At 40.2% G+C, this 21,858-nt stretch overlaps 1 protein-coding gene across 3 annotated transcripts; it reads right to left on the reverse strand.

Annotated features, from left to right (window-relative positions):
• Nucleotides 1-17,337: 17,337 nt before the first annotated feature.
• Nucleotides 17,338-21,841, reverse strand: LOC137177169 (uncharacterized). 3 transcript variants are annotated; one of them, XM_067583308.1, is made up of 3 exons: nucleotides 21,443-21,841; nucleotides 19,199-19,314; nucleotides 17,338-19,059 (listed from the first exon to the last, which is right to left on the reverse strand). In XM_067583308.1, the coding sequence occupies exons 1-3, from the start codon at nucleotides 21,639-21,641 to the stop codon at nucleotides 17,659-17,661; spliced, it is 1,716 nt and encodes a 571-aa protein (XP_067439409.1). In that variant the 5' UTR covers nucleotides 21,642-21,841; the 3' UTR covers nucleotides 17,338-17,658. The 3 variants fall into 3 exon arrangements, with proteins under 3 accessions (XP_067439409.1, XP_067439408.1, XP_067439410.1); XM_067583307.1 differs by having other exon boundaries at nucleotides 19,199-19,317; XM_067583309.1 differs by having other exon boundaries at nucleotides 19,199-19,293; nucleotides 21,443-21,826.
• Between the last annotated feature and the right edge of the window lie 17 nt (nucleotides 21,842-21,858).

A 21,858-nucleotide genomic window follows, 5' to 3' on the forward strand; every position in this document is an offset into this window, starting at 1 on the left:
TTTTCATCTTTTTCGGAGTGTGAACAGGAACCCTTCTGGTCTCAAGGCCTCATCTTTTAGCCTCCAGGCTACTTCACCAACAAGGCATCACTGCTAATTTTACAAAAATGGGAAAACAGCAGCGTTCTGCGTCAGTTCTCCCCTCTGCGACAGAGTGATTGGACTCTCGTTTTGCTGGCAGCGTTTTTTTGTTTTTTTTTCTTACAGTGAGACAGCTCCACCCTGCAGGCTGTGTGGTGGGAGTCCCGTCTGTTGTGTGGGAGCTCTGCCTCCAGGACACAACACTGCCAGGAGAGAAGGAACAGGGGGATTTTACACACTATAGCTCTGCTATTTGGCTGCCATCTCTTTACCATATGCATTTGACCTCATTCAAATTCTGGCTGATACAGAAGATTGTGAAGCTTTACCTACCTGGGTTGCAAAACAGTCATTCTCTGCTTTTTGTTTTGCATATTTCTGTGCTTTTTCCCCCCTTATAATTTCCTTATATCCAAATAAATCCACTGATACTGACTCATAGAAAGAAAGGACAAAAGCAGAAGAGACAGTGAACAAAACCACATTAACTGAGGTGTTTACACACTGTGCTCCTGTGCCCTTCTCCAGTCTACAGTGTTATTTAGGCTGGCTCTGTGTGTGCTGCACTCTGCTATTGCCTGCAGCGTTGCCAGTCTCACTTGGGTGCAGCCACACATTTGGACCAAAGTGAGACTGTGCAGACTGACATCATGCAGACAGGAAAATTCCACCCATTCATCTATGAGATATCATCAGTGTAAAAGGCATTTAGGATTTATTTTGCGTGCATTAATCTGCTGTTTGTTCCCTTAATCTGTCTTGTCTAAATCTCATTCCTACAATTCCCAAAATACCTTGCAGCAAGCCACAGAGAAGAGGCATAAACTTGCCTAAACATTTTAGTTTAGATTAGTGGAAAGAGTCATATTCTGGTAAAGAAGAAGTTCTGCCTTGTGGTTGCATTGCTTTCTGGTCTATTGAGTCATATATCAAAGATATTGGTTTCCTGCCTCTAATGAATTCTTTTTAAGTCACCAAATGTGCCATTTACAATGTGATTGATATTTTAAATAACTGAAATAAATGACAAACCAGACCCAGATGAGTCTTTATGTTAATGGGACCAAACACAGTCACCCAAATACTGTACATGGTTCCAAGAATAGAAAAGAGGGTACCACCTGTTTTTGGTCACATGGTCCTGTCAACATCCTGTAGAGCTTGTAAATTTCCATGAGGGCATGAATCCTCCCAATCAGAGTTCATTTTCACATAATCCTTTCCACAAACTTGTATGTATTGATATTTTCATTTTTAGAGGCTTTCAACTGATGGGTCAAACCTGAGGTATGTTGTTAAGCACCACAGTAATGGTATTTTGGAAACAATGTGGGTGAACAGATGATGCTGTCAAGCTGTGTCTCAGAGATGATCTTCAGGCATCCTTGACTGAAACATCAATAAGCTCAAATACTGTATGTCCCCTTTGGGACTCCTAGTATCCTGTATGTAGCTACCTGTCATCCTCACTGCCTGTCACATACAATAAAATAATGCACAGATGCCCTTGGAAACTGGGGGATTTCATGTGTTTCTGTCAATGTATGTAACAAGCACTTGAAGATTTTGGACGTTCAAACTCCAATTTATAATAAAATTGTTTAAATTTAATTAATACACTGTATAAAACTTGAAGCAAACGTACTGTAAGAGATTAATACTCACTGACCTTGGTCGATATTCCCATGATGCTTTATTACACAACTAGGTCAGCGCATCTATCTTGCAATATTTTAAAGCATTTCAATGTTGCTGTTGGAGTTTTGGCACCCGGTAAATGTTGGAAAAACAGATAGATATTTTTACACCTATAAATAATTTGAATTATTCATACTAAAAAAAAAAAAAAAACCTCAGCAGCAACACTGTAGTTTCCAATGATGAATTCACATCTGTGTGTGTTTGTACAGTAAGAACAAGCAGCTATCTGTAATATCCTGCACATTTCAGATCTAGGTTATTCATAGGTGTGCATAATTCTCCCTGTTTGTGAAAGCTTCTCGCTGAATGTGAGGGATTTGCCACATTGCTGCAATGATTTTCTGAAATGTTGGGCAATCACAGGAGACTATTTGAAAATGACTTAGTACACTGATAAAAAATGCTGTTTATCATACAACAAACAGGTCGGAAAATGAGTAAGAATGAGTAAGAAAGAATATAATTTGACCCAGGTTTGAAATGGTTTGTTTTTAGCCAGTGGGCCAGTAGTGCTGGAGGTGTGTGACGAGTCTAGGTCACTGGGTCTCTCTCCCTCTGCCCTGACAGCATGCTGCCCCACAGTTATCTCTGTCGACGTGCATTCAATCAGCGGAGCACTGACATTTACCGCTAGCACAAACACAGCACACATTCACTTGTTTCAGTTTGAGAGGGATTTCCTCGACGGTTAGTCACCGTGACGGGAAAATTAAGGGCAGATTCAAAACAGTTCAGGGAGAAATAGTAATGTACAGTACGTCTAATATAGTATGTTTTTGCTACGGTGTTGGCCTTGCTACCTATAGTAAGGAGGTTCCTGATTTTAATCAGACTTTAAAGATGGAAAAAATGTAAATTAAAAACATAAGTTATTAACTTCCAGGTCAAGACTGCACTGCCCACTGTGTCGCTGCAAAATAGCAATAAAATCTTCAAAGTGCCTCTATAAAATAAAATAAATTTTGTTAAACAGGAGATGTCAGACAGTTGTTTGACCTCTCACAGTACTCCTGCCCTCCTGCTGAACTACCCCTGCTCTCAGCTCTCAGCCTTGATCTTCGGCTGACAGTAGCAGGGGGCCGCGGTCTGACAGTTCTCCAGTTTCAGGGTATTATTTCACACCAGCTGGGCTAGTGACTGACCCTTGATGACATATGTGGGTGTATGTTTCTGTGTGTCTTATGTGCATCCTCGCACATACGACACGCACATTACCCTAATTGTAATTTGCATGGAGAATAAATGCTGGTAATTGTTCACTAAACACTACTGTTGCTGCGCATGTTAAGCTCCTCGCTCGCTTTACAGTGAGAGCGGTGGCAGATGTACCGCTCAAACTCCCATCATCCGCTCATTTTTGAAACAATGGGTCCCTGATTTCAGACGGAAGTAAATAAAAGAAAGCTTCTCATATCTAGCTTACATCTGTATATTTAAACAGCTGATATGACAAGCGTCCGTGAGTTAAAATGCTGACTCCGGCTGACTCATTTTAAAATGAGAATCCTCCAGTAAAAAGACTTTTTCATGTGCAATTACTTGTCGCTTATATGTAAATTCCATCCAATAAAGAGCCAGACAGAGCCGCTAACTCCAATAAAGTAACATCTAAGACCCACACAGTGGATGTCTCAGTTGTGAACATGCCTTTTTATTTAACTGTACCCTAGAAAATAATGTAGTTTGCTACTGATATGATATGTTGGCTTTGGAAGTAATGCTGGGTTATTCTGCTAGCTGGACATGCAGTTTACATCAGAGCAGATAAACACACTGATGAATCCATTCTCTACACTTTCACTCTTGTTATTGATTTTGGAAAGTCCATCCTATTCAAATAGTGAGTCTTGCCGCAGCCTCATGCACACTATGTCAAAATATGAAGAAATCCAACGGTTGACAGACTTGCTGTATCATGTTACAGCTGCAAAGTCATGATTGGATAATCACCGTGAGGGGAGGGATTTAGAGAACAAGCAAATTTAGTGGTGTTTTTTTCCGCAAGTGACGTCACTGAACTTTCCGAAAAGTGATGGCAAGGCTGTTGAAACATCACTGTTGTTTCTGAGGCATCATAGTGAAGGTATTGCTATATTTAGTGTTGTATCAGTCTAGTTACGCATAGTGACATCACTGTACTGACATCACTGAAAACACACTGATGTTGTTTTGGATCAGATATAATAGCAAATGGAATTTGGATGGGATTAGACATTACTGAACATATTACTGGGAAATTTTCCAAAATTCCTTTTAGTATTACAGATGTGTTGAGAAATGCCCTTTCACTCCCTATGTCCAGAAACCCTCAGAGGTCACCCTTATCTTTTATTTTCGTGTCAGCTCAGCAACAGAGAGGCATACAAGTGGAGAAAGTGATATCAAAATCTTTTTTTACATTAAGTATTCATGAATTGTTGATGATCTAATACAGTATAAAACCAGTGGTGGAAGAAGTATTCAGATACTTTACATAAAAGTAGAAATACTGTAAAAAATACTCCATTACAAGTAAAAAATGTAAAATGTGAATCTGAAAAGTAACAAGTGACAGAGTGGCATATAAATGTAGTGGAGTAGAAGTACAAAGTAGCATAAAATCGAAGTAAAGTACAAATACCTCAAATTTGTATTTAAGTACAGTACTTAGTTACATTCCACCACTGTATAAAACTAAGCTGTGTTGAAATCAGTGAGGCTCATTTAATCTCCATTTCCAATAATAATGAGTAAGTTATGTGGCATCAGTTCCCTGTTAAATCCTTTCAGGGAGTGCACAACAAACACTGCATGAGTCAGCTAATATTATTGATATTACGTCAGCTAAAATGTTAGCATGTTAGCACCAGAACCAAAATGTCTCATCTAACAGGTAAACTGCCGACGGGACGGAGAGCCGGGACATACCTAAAGTCTACAGAAAGAGTCATTCATGCTCATTCAGTTCTGGGGGTTTCTAGTGCATGAAACGACGGTAACTGACTGGAACCCCCTAATGAATCCTAATAAGCTTCAGCTCCCTTTCCTCCCCTTCTGGCTCACTAACACATGACATTTTCTTTTAATAAACCATTAGCTTAATATCCTCCGCTGAATGTACTGTAGGGCGGCGAGGGCACGGCACACACACTGTGATGGAAACACACACGGACATGCACACACAGAGGAGAAAGGCAATGACATGTTAGACAGAGTACAGTAAGTCTGTCGAGTGTCTGCCGTCAGTCATTAGGTCTGTTCAGGCATGGATACACACACACTGATGTAATGAGGCACAGTGAACGTGTTCAGTCTGTGTGTGTGTGTTTAATAGATTGAAGGATGAATCATTCCAGGGATGACCTTATTCTTCAGGGAAGTTTGAGCATGTGTGTGTGTGTGCATGTTCGGGGGTTAATGGCGCATGAAATGATGTCTTCATTAGCATCTCCCCAAGATAAACCACATGATAAGACAATAATCATATCTGTCAGTTACATGATAGGAACAAAAGGATATTTGTGAGTCTAATCATTAAATGACAACAGTGAAAAAAAATCGTTAAAACCTTTTTTATCTGTTTTTAATTATACCTGCCTGGATCTGATCTGATTTAAACGCTCCTTCTGTGGTTAATCCCAATTGTTTTGTTGCCACTTCCTGACTATTTCTCATCAAGACTGTGGTGGCATTTAGTCCTTGAATCGTTATTTTACCAGAATGCAGTAATGTTATCTTACATTACTGACAGAGACATATAGTTAATGATATGTGAGCTGCTGTTCATTAGTACAACAGGTCACTACTGTATTTTGTCTCAGTTTTTGTTATGAATGGTTCCTTTCCATTTGTCTCGTTTTGGAAAAAAAGTTGTTAACGAGTATTTTCGTCATTGTTTTTGTTGACAAAGTTAACATTGCCTAGTTCACCCCAGCTGTGACTGAATCTTGCAGTCATCAAGTCTGGAATCAAAACCAGCGCTTGCTGTAATTCCCCATGATCCTCGGAAATGTGCGGTTGCTGTGCACGGATGTGGGGTTTTTTTTTCAATTTTTTTATTTTACAACCGTACGCAGACCCACCACAGACGCTCAGATGATCCAATTCACATCACAAGGCAATTCAGATCTGAGGCGGTGAATGTGTGTGTGTGTGTGTTTGTGTGTGATGTGTGAGGTGGAGATGAGGGTGACAGCCAGGAAACAGCCTCCGGTGTCATCTGGCTCTTTATCACAATAATGAGAAATGAGAAGCTCCATATGTGGTGCGATGATTTTAATGTCAGGACTGAAATTTGCCCTCAGATCTCAAATACACAAAAAGCAAAGAGAATGAAACCAGTACTGCTGTCAGTGTAAGTCTGCTCAAAAAGCTATGACGTTAATTCTCGGTGACCGACGTTAATGTTGATGTGATAGCAGGTTTTCAGGTGACATAATGTACCCTGTGGCTACTGCATTGGAGGTCCTCAGCTGTTAATGACAGACTTCAGCTAATTGTATTTTTTTAAATGTATGACCCGGGGTGTCATGCATCCAATTTTCATCTCATAATGATGTTGACTATAATAATTTAGCCACTGGAAAAGTCTGAACTGAGATCCTGTGGCTCTGCTATTGCTACGTAGACAATCATGTTAAAATGAAATGTGATATTCTGTCATGGCACAATCTTCCATGTGTCTATTCTTTGTATTATTTTAATATTTAATGGACAGATATGGGAGTGGTGTCGATCTTTTCATCTAACTCTCGGCATGAAAGCAAATAAGTGTCCCACAGTGTCGAGCTATTCCTTTCATGATCTGAGTCTTGTGTGCACAAATTATTAGAATATCTTGTGCTCACAAGCTAAAAGATCTTTCAGGACTTTGGGGGGCTCTATAAAGTACATAAGAATTTGTTATTTCTGAAGTAATTGCCAAATTCTGTGAAATAAAGTCACACTCAGACCAGTACAATACAGAAAATGTGTTTCTGGTTCGGATTTACACCAGAAAGCATAATTGTACTTCCAAGAACTGTCAAATCTCAAAATCTGACAGCAGCAATGTGAAGGAGGCACATTTGATTTGCAGTGTTAATAGAAATTAGTGGTGTCATATTTGGCCAAAAAAAATGATATAAATCAGCCCTCAAATACTGTAAATAAGGCCACTACGTTCACACTAAAATAACCTTTCTCAGATACGTCGCATTCCGGCTAAATATAACTAACAACCAGGCCATCTCTCTGGCCCATATATGTGCTCACTCTCCAGTAGACCTATATGAAAGTACCAGACAAGGCTGCTGGGAGGTTTGAGAGCCTCTACAGAGAAATAATGTGCAAATGTACTCAGTGCCTCAGACAAGCCACTGCTGGAGACTTCAAATTTGTAAATTTTTAATTATACACTGATAATGTTTCGCTTCGCCTTGATATCTTGATTAACAAAAATCAACTTGTAATTTTATAGTCGCATGAGCAGATTTGCACCGACAAATTCAAATGCAGCGCTGTGTTGGGATAACTGGTATAAAACTGAAATCTGTTATTCGACTACTTGTTAAAGCAGACATACTTGGTTTAAAATGTTATTACAGAGCAGAAAGTAGAACGTCGCTGTCATCTGGATTACTCACTGTGGTGTGCCACACAGTCAGATGAGAGCCTTCTAATTGCTCTGGGACTCCTTCTCTTTTTGTCAACACCATGGTGATGTTCATGTGATCTCTGGAGCTTCTCCCAGCATCCACCCCCCCCACCACCACCACCACCTCCACCCCTTCCCACCCACTGGCAAGCCTCGGCACTGTGGCCTGGAAATCAGCACCAGACATGGCATGGATGCAATATCCCCAGCCAAACTGATGGAGGATGGAGAGATCTGCGGAGGGGGATGGGTGGAGAAAGGGGGAGGTGTGATTGTGTCAGCATCTGTGAGTGCGCATTTATCTACAGGAATATGAGAATTCTGCACACAGATATGAGAATATTTAATGTCTGCATGTACACAATAAAGATATCAAAATATAAAGATATTAAACTGTCCGGATATCCCAGACCAGAATGAAAGCCTGTGATGGAAATAAAAAGAGAGGCACGCTGACCCTCTTACAGCAGCAGGGGGGATCATCTAATATGCAACCAGTCGAAGGTGAGGCCGACTGGGCTTTTCAGGGCTTCTGTCGAAGCTTCCTGAGAGAGTAGTTAAAGCAAGAGGTGGGTTGCAGGGTTACTTGGAGCCAGTGGGGTGGTGTTGGTGGGATTTTGAGGTTTTAGGAGGTGAGTGGGTGGGAGGGGGGTTCATACCAATATGTCTTTGATCTACTGAAATGGCCTGAGGTCTGTGTAGCCTGCTTTGTGGAGGTGTGAGGTGAAGATATAAAAGCAAGGTTACACTTGAAAACACTAAAGTGAGTTTCATTGCATTATTTTAATGTGATTATGCGTAAGGTGAGATTAATATGAGAGGATGTTTGGTTCATAAATCATACTTACACACACCTCTGTCTTATAAGTGCTATCATTCTCACTCACACACATGTTCAGACAGAATATGTACTGTATGATAAAGACTTATATTGTTTATGAGAGAGAATAATCGTGTAAGTAAGATTAAGAAGAGAGAAATTATGCATGCAAGAGAGAATAGTAGTGTGCATGAAAATCGCATAATGGTGTGTGCGCGTGTGTGTGAGACAGTACTATGATGTATGTAATAGAGAAAGAACTGGAAGGCAGTTTGAGTTCTCAGCTCCTGATTGGCTTGCAGCTTTAATGAAAACATATCCTGCACCTGCTCGCTGTTGCTGCTAGCAACGTTTAGGCTACAAGGATCATTTAAATTAAGCCACATGCATACTTAAGAACAGCTTCTGTTTCAGTCTAACTCTCATTCAAATATTCTCAATCATCATCATGTATTATGTATATTTTGTCATTCTGTTTCTCACACATTGATATTCCCATTCACCCATGTAGGACTGTTATCATCATCTCTTATGTATACTACTGTATCCTTCCATCATGTTGTTGTTGTTCCTTTCAGTGTATACGTCCAAGACAAAATTCACAGAAAATATGTGTAATTTAAGAAAGTTATATACATTCTGTGGTTTAAAAGAGCAGAAAAATGAAAAATCTTACATTACAGTATCTGTCTCCTTCTAAAAATGAATAAACAACTGGATGGTCTACCAAATGAACACACACAATTACAAAAAAATCATGCATGATATGGGATATATACATGTCTGCTGTCATTATTCCACTAATTAACAATTGATATTGGTAATGCACAAAGAAGTGTAGCATTGTGTCCACCCGCAAGCTAGCAAACATGGATGTAACACATTAAAATTTTTTAAAATGATCAGAAAATCGGCTTCGCAGATGTTTTATGAGGAAGGAAATACATTCAATATGTTTGTTAGAACTCAAGGATACATAAGTTTTGGTGAGAAACACTACATGTTAACATATTGTTCATATTATTGAAGTTCATATTCCAATACTATGTTCCAATACTTCAACTTTTTACACATTTTCTTAAATAATTTTATGTGAATGCTGAGTTAGGGTTTGTGCGGAGTTTAGATGGTGTACATGCAAGATTATGATGTAATGTACAAGAGCAAGTATGATTTATGACCTGATTGGCCTCTCATAGAATTACTGTATTTAATTTATTCTCATGTTGATTTAATGTCTCAGCCATCTAGGTGACAATACCCACCATTTGTCCTCAAGGCAGATAAAAACATGAAAATTACTAGCTCTGTTTGACTCAGGGGGAAGCAGAGGAGGCACCTTGGCTTGCAGAGGTGGTTAATGCACAGAGAAAGTGCAATAATGTAATATACAAGGGAGGCAGCCTGAGCAAACAAAGAGGAATTTCTTGTAAAACAAGGGTGATATTACACGGAGTACATGTGACACATTTGCAAATGCAGCAGAGAGTTGGTGGGCCGAGGGTATAGCTAAGAGGGGGAAATGTCACTTGTCTCTCCCGTTTTCAGTCTGTCTCCACTTATAAAACTCCCATAAAACCAATAATGTTGTGCAGATGTAGACATTTTGCCTGTGAGCTAACAATATAGAAGGCGCAGTATGTCAAGAATGCCTTTGATCAAGACTTTATGAAGGAGACGGACGCTTTGATGATTTTGCTGACATTTCCAGGAGACTTTAAAGACTCGAGTAGGGCTAATCAAATCAGTGTGCCTTTTCTCTTTTCGAGGTTAAGTAGCATGTATGTGGCCAGCCCCTTAGGAGTTGGATTTTTTATGGTTTGGAGATGAGGAGACATTGTGTCTAAGTGCTTTCTGAATGAATGAAAGACATTAGACATTAGAATTTTCTGCAGGTCCTTGTGCAGACTTCTGAATATGAATAAGACGCACACTTGCACACATATAAATGCTGAAAATGCATTAATTTGTACGGTTTTCATACATTTTAACATACTCTGAAAATATATTAATATATATTTGTATTCATTCTGCATATATACTACTATATCTGCATTTTTATAATGATATTTAAGGAATGCATCCTATCTTCTGGTACATTTACAGTAACTCTGACCCAGGCGGCAACAACCACGGCTTGAAATTGAAGCCAAAGTGGAAGTCCCTATAAGTGCAATACCATTGACGATTAGATACTGGCTCCCATAGACTCGCAATAAAAAGTGTCAACTTCTCTCATGAAATATAAACATATTAATAAATATTTTTACAAGTCATTATGGTCACAATCTCTAAATTTGGGTCCTCTAATAAGTGTGCTGGTGGTCATTTTAGAAATTATTGTTCTGTTATTATTGCTATAAACAGTAGCTTTGATGTCTGTCATGTGGGTGTTGACTGACAGCTGTTGAGAGTTTGCTCCCCGGCTCTGGGACTTGCACTGAATCGCACTATTATTGCAATATTTCGGTAAGTTTGATGTTACTTGATAAGGATACTGACCATGTTAGTTGGCTAATGTTAGCACAAATCTGCACCGCATGGTGTTCCCGGTAAGTTAGCGTTAGCTTGGGTCAGAGGTAGCAGGGTGTGTTTCCAAAGCGTGAAAGGAAACACCCCAAACTCCTTATTTGGAAGGTCCTGTCTCCAAATGGAAAAGATGGCACCGACCATAAACAGTAACTCTGGGTGACATCATACCTTACTATATCCATCTTTATATACAGTCTATGCTCTGACCCAGTGACCTGGTATGACTGTATAAACTAACCAGCATGTAAATTTACATAATCTGTTTACTCCTCTCTCTGTGGTGGTCTTTGAAGATTTCTGCCACTGCTCTTTGTCCTTCTCTAAGCATTAACCTTTCTCTTAAAGCCAGCGCCATCCATCTTCACCAAGCGACTGATTTCAGATGCCGACAGCATGCAAATGCACGTTCGTACGGCGCTTTTCACACACACACCTGCATGTGCAAACACACCCATGCTGGCAGGTCCTGTTGGCTCGGCAGGCCAAGGATGTACTCACAACCTTTTCTTACACGTCGTTGCTTCTCTCTTCTCCATCTGTCTCGTCTCTCTTTGCCATTTAGTTCAGACAAACCCAAAACAGTGGTGTGGATAGCGCAAGCATGAAGAATGAATTATAAGGGATTCATTTTTATGTAATCTGTCCTCAGTATAATTATGTAAATATCTCCTTTGCCAAGAGGAACTGGATTTCTTGGATTTCTCTGTTTGGTTGTCACAGTTGGTTAAATGGCAAAGTTCTTACTTTCTTGGGTCCAATTCATTGCAGTTTTTACAAAGTGTTATTGAACTCACCACAATGTTTAGATGAGCATCTTGACATTGTCAGAAATTTTATTATCAGACTGGGGTTCTATCATGGTCAGTACAGCGTGTGTAATGGCAGACAGAATAAGGGTTTTCTATTTCTGTGGTGGCTTCAATTTTGAAAATGTCCAGGCCATTAAATCCAACAGGTGCTTTCACAAATCTAAATGATCAAACCTATTTCTAGACTATTTTCACCTCCTGGACAAATCTAAGTACAGACAGAATGCCTAAAATAATCGAAAGACACACAAATCATCCGATGCCACGTCGTGCCATCTGAGAAATGTGCCCCTATCAGGGTCCTGGTGTCTTTTGTCAGTTAATGGAGCTGAAAGATGAGGGCTGAAATTGAGATGCTATCCCACAAGGCAGCATAACCAATCATATGATATCTTGGACCCAGCTGCAGACGATCTCAGCAGATAATGAACCAGTTTGGCCATCAAGGCTGTGCCTGTGACACACTCCACTGATGCATCACTTTCTTTTCTCCACAATTTTTTTGTCTTCATAGATGATACATATCTCCTAAAGGACTTGCAAAACTGTTTCCTACTTTCTTTCACATTTCTTTTATTATAATAGGAAAAGTACAATGTTTTAAGCTCAAATTGTCTCAGGCACACATAAATAAAACAGATCATTAGACAGTGGTGCGGCAAAATGAATCCACGTCTTTGCAATTTGGTTCTGGAAGATGGTGACGTAGTACCTTCTCTCAGTGCTAGTTGGTGAGCTAACGGATATCCAGCCAAGCTAGTGCTAGTCAGTCACAATAGCTCTCTGAGCTTCTTTTAATTTTCTCTGCACTGGGCTATTTTCTCCTCCCTGGCATTTTGTTCACAGGATTATACACTATGTCATTCAATAAAGAGTTATTGAAAGAAGAAAAGACAGTTAGCAAGCTAGTTAGTTCAGTTGCTAACGGAATAAATTTGTGCAATCGACTTCTGTCTTGTAACTGTCCACAAACCATTAACATTTCCTCATGTTGTGCATGACAGAGGAAGTTAAATAACAGTTGATGGTGCAACACAGCTAATAAGCTACAATAGCATAGCTACAATATCCATTTTGGACTCTTTGGCTCTTTGGCCAAAACTCAGCACTGTCAAGACGGCTTGGTCAACGATGCAAATTTGCTTGTCAAAGTTCAACAAAGTTTAATGCAACATGAAAAATTGGTGCGGATTTAAGCTTTTCAGTTACTCAACAGATTGTGATGAATCAGTTGGAATTAATTGATTTTGACACAAAGTATCACTGTTTTAAATGCTGGTGAGATTTATGGCCTTTAGTTTTAACCTATAGGTGTGCTGGTGGTTAGGTGCACACATCCAAGCCTGACTCAAAATCAACAAATACATTGAAATGTCCGTGTACATGCTTACTCGACATGTACATGCATATCGGGCAAAAAGAAATACATGTTTACAACTACAAATAAGGAATCTGAAAACAAGGCAAATGTCAAATTTAGACAGCTCAACAAATCGAAAATGGGGTTAAATGAGAACTCTACATTTGTCCCAGAGAGAAATCTTCACTCTCACACTGATTTTTTTGTACTAACTATACTAACCTGCCAACGACTGTGTACTGCCAGCTTCAGCCTTGACTGTCGCCTGAGTTTAACATCCAAGTGCAAAATTGTAGTTTTAAATTCAGGGGGGCCCACATGTGGTATCCGTGTGTTGAGCGTTGCGGCCTGCGGTGTCAAGGTTTAACAGGCAATCACGTTTCTTCTTCACACCCCACTTACTGCAGGCTTTTTGAAATGGTCAGAGGCGAGACTGATAATTACACTGACACTTCCTGGATCGGCTCGTAAGTGAGGTTCTACAGATGGGGCGTTGTAATGTGAGAAAGAGGGAGGACGGCGCAGATGATATGCAGTACAGTGTACAGCTGGTCAGGGCAGGAGGTTAAGATAATTCCACTTTATTGCAACTTCGGTATTTGATTTCACAGTTTTGGCCATCGTTTCTGTCCGTTAGTGCACCCACCAAGCAACGTTGTTAGTTCAAAGTCTGACATGGCAAGAAACATGAGAAGAAGTAAACAACCAACAGTTTATCCAGATTTTTTAAACCATTTGTAACGTAATAATTCCTAATTGCACAAGAAAACTGTGTGTGTGAGTTTGGGTGATAATTTTATTGTTTGCTCCTCCAAACATCTGACTTCTCATGTTTTATGCCCTGTTTGACTTTCAAGGTCACAGAAATTTACTTGGTGATGGAAACGTTTTAACTCATAAGAATTACGACTGAAACTTATAAAAAATAAGCCCCAAGTTGTAATAAATCACAGTTATTCTATACACATGTTAAACAAACTGATCGATGACTGCAGGAGGCAGGCAGGTATATACTGTGGGGCTGAAGTGGTAATGAGGGACAGGTGTGTAAGCAGGAATGAGGGACAGGTGTGCAGAGAGGAGCGGGGTCACATGACTGGCAAAGGCGGGAAACTCCCTGAGGGCAACTGTTGGAGACAATTAATGATAATACGGGGACTAGGAGGAGGAAGAAAATGAGAAATGACACACCAGTTTTTCTACCTAATGTGGCATAGACAATGTACGTTCAAGGTTAATAATGATCTTATGAATAATACGCTCCTCCCTCCATCACCCAGAAATACATTTATGTCTAAATGTAGCATTAATCAATGTTCTTACATTAAAGGACGAGTGAACAATTTTTTCAAACAGGTTTTTCTTGCTGTAATCATTCCTCCTGTTCATACTGATCATTAGAAGATCCCTTCATAATGCACTTACAATGTAGGTGATGGAGAACAAAATCCACTTGTGCAAAAATGTATTTCAAAGTTTATCTGAAGCGAATATGAAGCTTCAGCGTCCAAATGAGTCAAATCAAGTAGATATTGTTCAACGTTAGTCTTTTTAGTGCCAAAGTCCCTCTTTTTGTTACACAGGGAAACACTATCTGAGGAAACACAAAGAGGGAATTTGATGCTAAAAAGACTGTAAATGTGTCAGATATCCACTTGATATGACTAACTCAGACTGCTGAAGCCTCATATAAGCTTCAGATAAAAATGACGTGGACACAGTTATTATCTAAAATGTAAAACTACGATGTTTTACTTTAAATAAAGACGCCAGAAGAGATTAAGATTGTTTTTCTGTAGTTTTAAGGGTGAAAAGCTTAAATAGTACCAGGATGAATGGGATCACTGGGATGGTGCAAATCTGAGGACATGCATGTTACACATGAATCATTAGTCACACATGGCTTGCATTTGAAAAATTCAAGGGGATTCAGCCTATTTACATTAAGGGTCATGTGTTACGAGACCAATTAAACACCATTCATTCTTTTTCCACAGCTACCACACACTTTCTTGGTCTGTTGCCCCCAATTTCTCCCATACAGCTCTTCCATCACAACTCCCTAACACCCATGCAACATTTAGGCGGAGCAGCAGGGAGGGTACAACTCATACTCCCCCCTCACTTTCCCTCTTGCGGGCAGGCTGATGATCTGTAAAGAGAATCATTAAGACGCAATTTGTGACTGCGACACGCACACACACATTGCCTGGAGAAGGCTATCCATCACCGGCAGCCCCATTCCTCAACATGAAGGAGAAAAAAACCATGCAGAGGCTTGCTGCTTGTCTGTCTGACCTCTGACCTCCAAGATGCATGTGCCTGAACATGACCGCATAACAGGAGCACACACTCAGAAAAAAAAAAACGGTAGGTGGTCCGGTGGTGATAGGCATCGTCCAATCACGTTTGAACTCCAGCCAGCGATGAAACGTCCTTGAGAAAGACACTTAGGCTTCCTTTTCTGGCCTGCTGCTGTTTTTGACCTCCATCATGAAAGTCATGCATGCTTAATATATTCAAAAATGCAATTACCCAATTACACTTTATGCATAATGAGGAAAAAGAATGAAAAGGGGTGTAATGGAGGGCCATTTCAGGAAAAATAATGAAAGCTTTCTGCTTGTTGACCCTCCTTTCTGCTCTATCACAATAACTCAAGCCCCCACCCAAATAACGGCTGATTGTTGACGACGGGCTTATCAAAGGGGCAGCAGAGAGGTCTGGGTGTGAAGAGGCAGCGCTGTCTCCTCTGCTCGTCTTTGATGAAGGGTTCTTCTGCTGAAAATGTAATTCCTCCGTCCTCCTGGATGTTTTCATTGTATTCGAGAGCTTCCCCCCTAACGACTGCAGCTCGGCAACCTCCTCTTCCACTACGTTCCTATGGTAACAAGTCAGAGTGTGTGTTTGTCTGGGAGATGAGTGATTGTCTATGTTTGTGTGTGTTCATTATGGTGGTGTGGCTTATTTTTACATAATGAATCAATTACTGACGCTCTGGAGTGAGCTCATTTGAATAATCTCTTTTAAAAAAAAAAAAAGGTGGGCGTGGGTGGGGTGGGGAGGTTGCTTTGTGTTTCCTCCCCACACAACATGAGCATCTTCACACACCTCATGTATAGATCAGTTTTTCCCTTGCAAAAGATGCATCACTGTGTGTGTGTGTGTGTGTGTGTGTGTGTGTGTGGAGGGGAGAGAGTGTATAATGGGACATCCAACTGACATCATTTGCCTGCCAATCTGCACCCTGCTTGCCAAACCCAGCCTCCATAATTGCTTCACTGAGCAGGGCTGTGGCAACTACAGTGTCTCTATTTTTAAACAATCCACCATATAGGAGAAAGTGTCATACCACCCCCTACTGTACAATGTTGGACTATGATTCACCTCGCAACAAATCTAGGATTTAGCAACATCACAGCTAAGCACAATGCATAAAAGCAAGTAAACAAATAATTCTGTTTAAAGTCCCCTTCTGCTCAGATTTGAAAACCTGCACAAAGAAACAGGATTTTGTGACATCGCAACTAGTTTGGAGGCCAAACTGTGGTCCAGTATAAAACGTACAGTATGAAATCTCGTTTCCAAACACACTGAGAATTTACTTTTCAGTGAAGTAGATGTCTTGTATCCAGCACTTAAATTTTTGAAATGAACAATATTTCCATACTTTTTTGGATTTGTAAATGAAGGGGGGGGGGGGATTAAATGTCATTTTAAGAATTTTTAATGAGGTAATTAAAACTTTTTTTGTGGGGAAAAACATCAGATACAAATTATTCTTCAAAGTATTTTTATGTCCTAAAACATGCTCATTGGGGGTCTTTAAAGCCTTTACTATTTTACCATCTTCAAATTTTAGTCTGTATTTAAAGGTGTTTAAAGAGATTTTTAGATTTTTTCCATCCATATGACATGAAATAGATTTGACTTTTAGACTGCACAGTTACCAGGTATAAAAATGCACAACAAATGGTGCTTTCTGAGGTGCTTACAAGTCCACAGAGGTGTATTTTTCACATACTTGCAGACATTAGCACTGATACAAGCTGAGCCAACAGAATATTATTTATTGCCAATTGACATGCATTAATCCCAAGAAACCAGACCCAAATTATGTACTAAAATCAAATTTAAACTCATGTAATGCCTAATAAAATGATTACAGAATATATAGGCAAGATAATAGAAATATGTGATTGCATGAGACAGGTTGGCATCTGTAATTTTTGTTTTTAATTAGGAGCTTATCTTTTGTAATTAAGATGTGGGGAGGTTAATTAAGACTTATCCCGACTGCTGGAGAGCATTGTTTGGATTGACACCTGCTGTTTAAAGGCCTAATTATTAAACTGTGCATAACAACAAAAACAGAAAAAAGGGAGGCTTCACCATGGAAACACAGAAGAAAGCCAAAGCATAGGAATAAAAACATTTTTTAAATTTAATCAGGTACCTAAACATGTCTATACTGACTTACTTATAAGTAATTGAGGAAGATGTGTTACAGATACATATCGTCTATTGTTCTAGTGATTAGCCTAAAAATGACAAATTACAACCAACTGTGTGAGAACATAACACATTTAATAAAGCCGTGTGGCTGTAATGTAACTAAAGACTTCAGTCACAAGCTGCTTTTGTAAAGGCAACGTGCAGCACAACTGCACCACCCTGTGGTCATTAATAAAAGTGCATTAATTTCCTTTTGGTACAGTTATTACATTCTTGTACCTCAGGCTCACAGGAATGTGTCTTTCAGTTTAGTAATTCTATCCTTCACTCTCCTATAGAACAGGTAGCTAGATACCGAAGGGCCGATGACTTTTATGGAACAATCCTCGATTATGTAAAGAACATCATCAAACAGGAAATTCACATCACTGCAGATCTGAATCAGTTTCTCTTTCTCAGGCTGCTCATCTTCATCAAAGTGGATCCAATGAACTCTTAAGCTTGACTGCCAAAACTCCGCCAAAGTCTCGAGCTCTTCCAAACCGTGCTGGACCCTGGAGGCTGTCTTGGAGTTTTGCTTCCCAGTCAACAATATCTGAGTGAGGTCTGTTCCTTCAACACACTCAACGGATGCATCAAGGCCTCTCAAGCATCTGTCCAACTCCTTCCTTTCTAATTTTTTTATGTATCTGAATGTGTCGGAGTCGACCCAGATGCATTTATCTTTCAGATCCTCTGGACGGACTATAGACAGCTCTCTTGTATCCTCAGCGTTTGTCTCCGAGGACATCGAGACATCTTTCATTATGGTCTGGAGGAGCTTAGCGGTGACTGCTGAGCTGCTCTGATCTGATTCCATCAGATAGTCAGTGCTGCTGTAGCCAGACCCCAAATGATTCTCTCCTCTGGTCTTGGTTGCTGAAATCCTGTCTAGTGTGGTGTGTTTTTGTGAAATACCGTCTACTCCGGGCTGTTTTGCTGATATTTCCTCTGCAGGGAGCCGGACCAGGCGTGATAAGGAAGATCTAATCTCTGCATTGATCTCGGGCTCCCTGAACACTTGTCTGGGGTTGGTCTTAGTAGCTTGATTAGTTCTGTATTCTGTAGTGCTTTGTGAAGATCCTGTTTCTTCCAGTGTGATTACACATGAGGGTTTGGACATTTTGAAGCTGGACTGAGCTCCCAGCTTCTCCTCTTCATTACTGTCTGTGTCACAAAGACTCCTTGCATCCAAACTCTCATAGGAAACTTTTTGCCTGGTGGCAGACATTTGGGTTTTTGCATATGAGAGCAGGCTTTGGACTTCAGTCGCCTCACCTGTGGTCTGCAGTGGCGTTGATAAGCCGTTTGAGCGCACTGGTTCCTGATTAGCCTTAGAGCTGCTGCAGCTTACAGAGCTGACAGACTCGTGATGTGATATTGCCCTTGGATTAAGAGGACTTTCTCTTAGTTTGACGGCAGCAGTTTGGGCTGAGACTGTGGATTTAAGCTGGCTGGCCCTGCGGATGAGGTCCTCTCGCAGGGCCTGGACGGCAGTGAAAGGCCCCTCAATGGTGGCTTTCCTTTCATGAAGAAAAGGCTGGAAACGAAGTGACCTGTGAGCTGCCCGCAGACTCTGAATCAGTAGTGCTTGTTTGCTGCCAAATGTGGAGAGATCGATTGTTGCACTCGGGACATAGAGATACACCTGCAGCACAGGAACAGATATGAATCTGTATGTTATTATATCTGATTAAAATAATCAAACTGTTATTGCTTGATTGTCAAATCTCAGATATAAAAAGTTAATGTATAAAAGAGAACAATTGACACATGGTCTCACTTACATCTCGGGTAAAGGGGAACACGGTGAGAAGATACTCTTCAGGAAACTCGTCATCCACCATGATTTGCTGCTCCTTTCGCACCACCCTCTCTGCATCTGCCAAGAGTTTGTACTGTTCTGCTACCAATGTCAACATGAAATTACACTGATGCCTGCATGAATGTCTATCCATTGTCATGGAGACAGCACAAAGCCTAACTCTTCTCATTATCTACCAATCTAATCTTGGCTTGCTTGTGACAGTACAGGACTATAATAATATGACAAATTAAACCATTCATCAGTCAGGCATACATCCAAGCGGCACTTCATGTAGATAAATGTTTGATTTATACTGGGTTCACATTTCCCTATAACACACTGTATAATTGGTTCCCATGGGAACCACAATTTGTTCCCATGGGAACCAATTATAGCATATAACAGGAGATATGTTTAACAATGGATACAAGTAGATTATGTGAATGTCAAATTGTACTCCTGATACAAATGTCTTAAGGCCTTCATGTACTTTCATTTCCAATGTGTAATAAGGTAACATCAGTCTCATGTATCACCATTACACTCCGGTCACAGAGCTCAGCATCTGATTTCCATAAAATAAATACCCAGCAGTCTTTAAAAAACCCACAAGGTTGTTTAACAAGACTTACCGCTGTTCTGAAGGTGTTTACAGAATCCCCAAAGACTCTTTCAACAATCTGGATGAAAAAATATTCTGTCTGCGGCACAATAAAAAAGATTTTCAGCCTCTTAACCAAGTTTTTAAGTCAGCCGGGCATGACGGATGTCCTTGGTCTTGATGTAAAAAACAAGCAAAATATGACGTTATTTTGCATGAAAGAATAAAATTCAGCTGGTCATAAAATTCTAATTTTGGTTCGTGTTGTAAAATTTGAGCAAGAACATACGTCATTTCCAGCTACCATCTTTATTTGGGTTAGGAACTTGAAAAACTGTGCAGCAGATGGAACGTTTTTCATATAGAAGAATCTTCAAAGTTCTCCTCCACTCAAAAATATGTTTTTGTTCTTGTTCCTACAGTCGAATGTTTGAGCTTCACTGTGCAGAATGACGTATGAAGGTTGTTTTCACATTCAGCTGCTGAAGGTGGAAAATGGCTCTGTGCTCACCAAAAATCTCATTTTAAGGGTTGGGCCTACAAGCATGACTTGTGACATCATTAATAGTTTGGAGCCACTCCAGGTCCTGTATACAACTTATGTACACAGGTGTGATGTGGAAACTTGAAGCCTTCAGTGTACAAACACTGAGAATGGACTTTATAGTGAAGTAGGAGACATCCTGTGTACAGCAGTTAAACTGAAATTAAATATATTTGCATATTTATAGATTCTGAATTTTTATGAGGCAGAAGGAGAAAATGCTATTTTAAGGATTTTAAAGTGGTAATTAGCTATATTTTTTGTGTGGAAAAACCATATCAGACACACATTATTGTTCCAAGAAGAGTCCATACATGTCTGGAGGGGATCTTGAATGTTTCTGGAGATATCTCCTGTACAATATGTGTTGTTAAACGACCTTCTGAGTGTTTCAAAGACAACCAGATAGTTCTTTTGAAGAAAATTTGATACTTAGTTCTGCAACAGGAATGTAATGTAATAGATGGTCAAACTGAAGCTACTGATGAGGAACTTAAAAACTGTCAGCTTTTCGATGGACTTCAGCATGTTAACAATAAATAGCTGTTATTGTACCTGTTAATTGGTAACTTAATAACTTGAACTCTTATGTGCTTGAAACAAAGCTTAAAACATACACAGGTTTGCGCAGGTATCCTTATTAGGACACTGCATTGACTTCCTTTCACTATGGACAACCTAACCCTAACCAGGACCTCAGAAATGACGTTTAGGCTCATTAGGACCAGGCTTTGGTCCTCATAAAGACTACTGGTCCCGACAAGATAGATGTTTATACCGAAAAGGTCTGAAAGAGGTAACAAAAACACTCACACACGTTTACATCGCTTTAGAGGACATTGCATTGACTAGTCATTTCCTTGAGGCTTTCCTAACCGTAACTACTACTTGCCTAACACTAACCTTAAGGGGGACTTGCTTTTTTCCCAATTAGGGAGGCGAGTCCCTACAACATGAGGAACACCTGGACCACACACACACACACACACACACACACTTTCATTTCTGCAGAGCATAGGCTACCAAAGCGGCTGCACTGTAGGGCCCCGACACACCGGTTACAACTTGTGTTAGTTTACCTTTAGCTTGGTCAAAAGTTACAAACGCGACTCCGTCCATGTTGGTGGGATATCTGACGACTTCGACGTCTCCTCCGTGACTCCTCCTGCAGCTTTGAAAATGAATGGTCAGCTTGTCAATCATCCTGCTGACGGGCAGCACGTCGACCACACCGGACACAACCACCGTCCTGTCGTCCTCACAGGGGTCGGTCTCCATCACAACTGCGAACACGAAGCCTGACCAACACCAGTGTTTTCAGCCATGTTTACCCCGCCTGCTGTTGCTAACTGATCAGTTACACTTCCGCTTGGTTTCACTTTCACTCTACAAGGCGCTGTTTCATGGTTAGACAGGTTGTTGTAGTAATAGATTTAGTCCACTAGGTGTCTCTGTCTCTTCATATTTCACTCACTAAGAAGCGTTATCTCAAAAT

This window comes from Thunnus thynnus, chromosome 24 (genome assembly GCF_963924715.1).
Source record: "Thunnus thynnus chromosome 24, fThuThy2.1, whole genome shotgun sequence".
Classification (NCBI taxonomy): domain Eukaryota; kingdom Metazoa; phylum Chordata; class Actinopteri; order Scombriformes; family Scombridae; genus Thunnus; species Thunnus thynnus.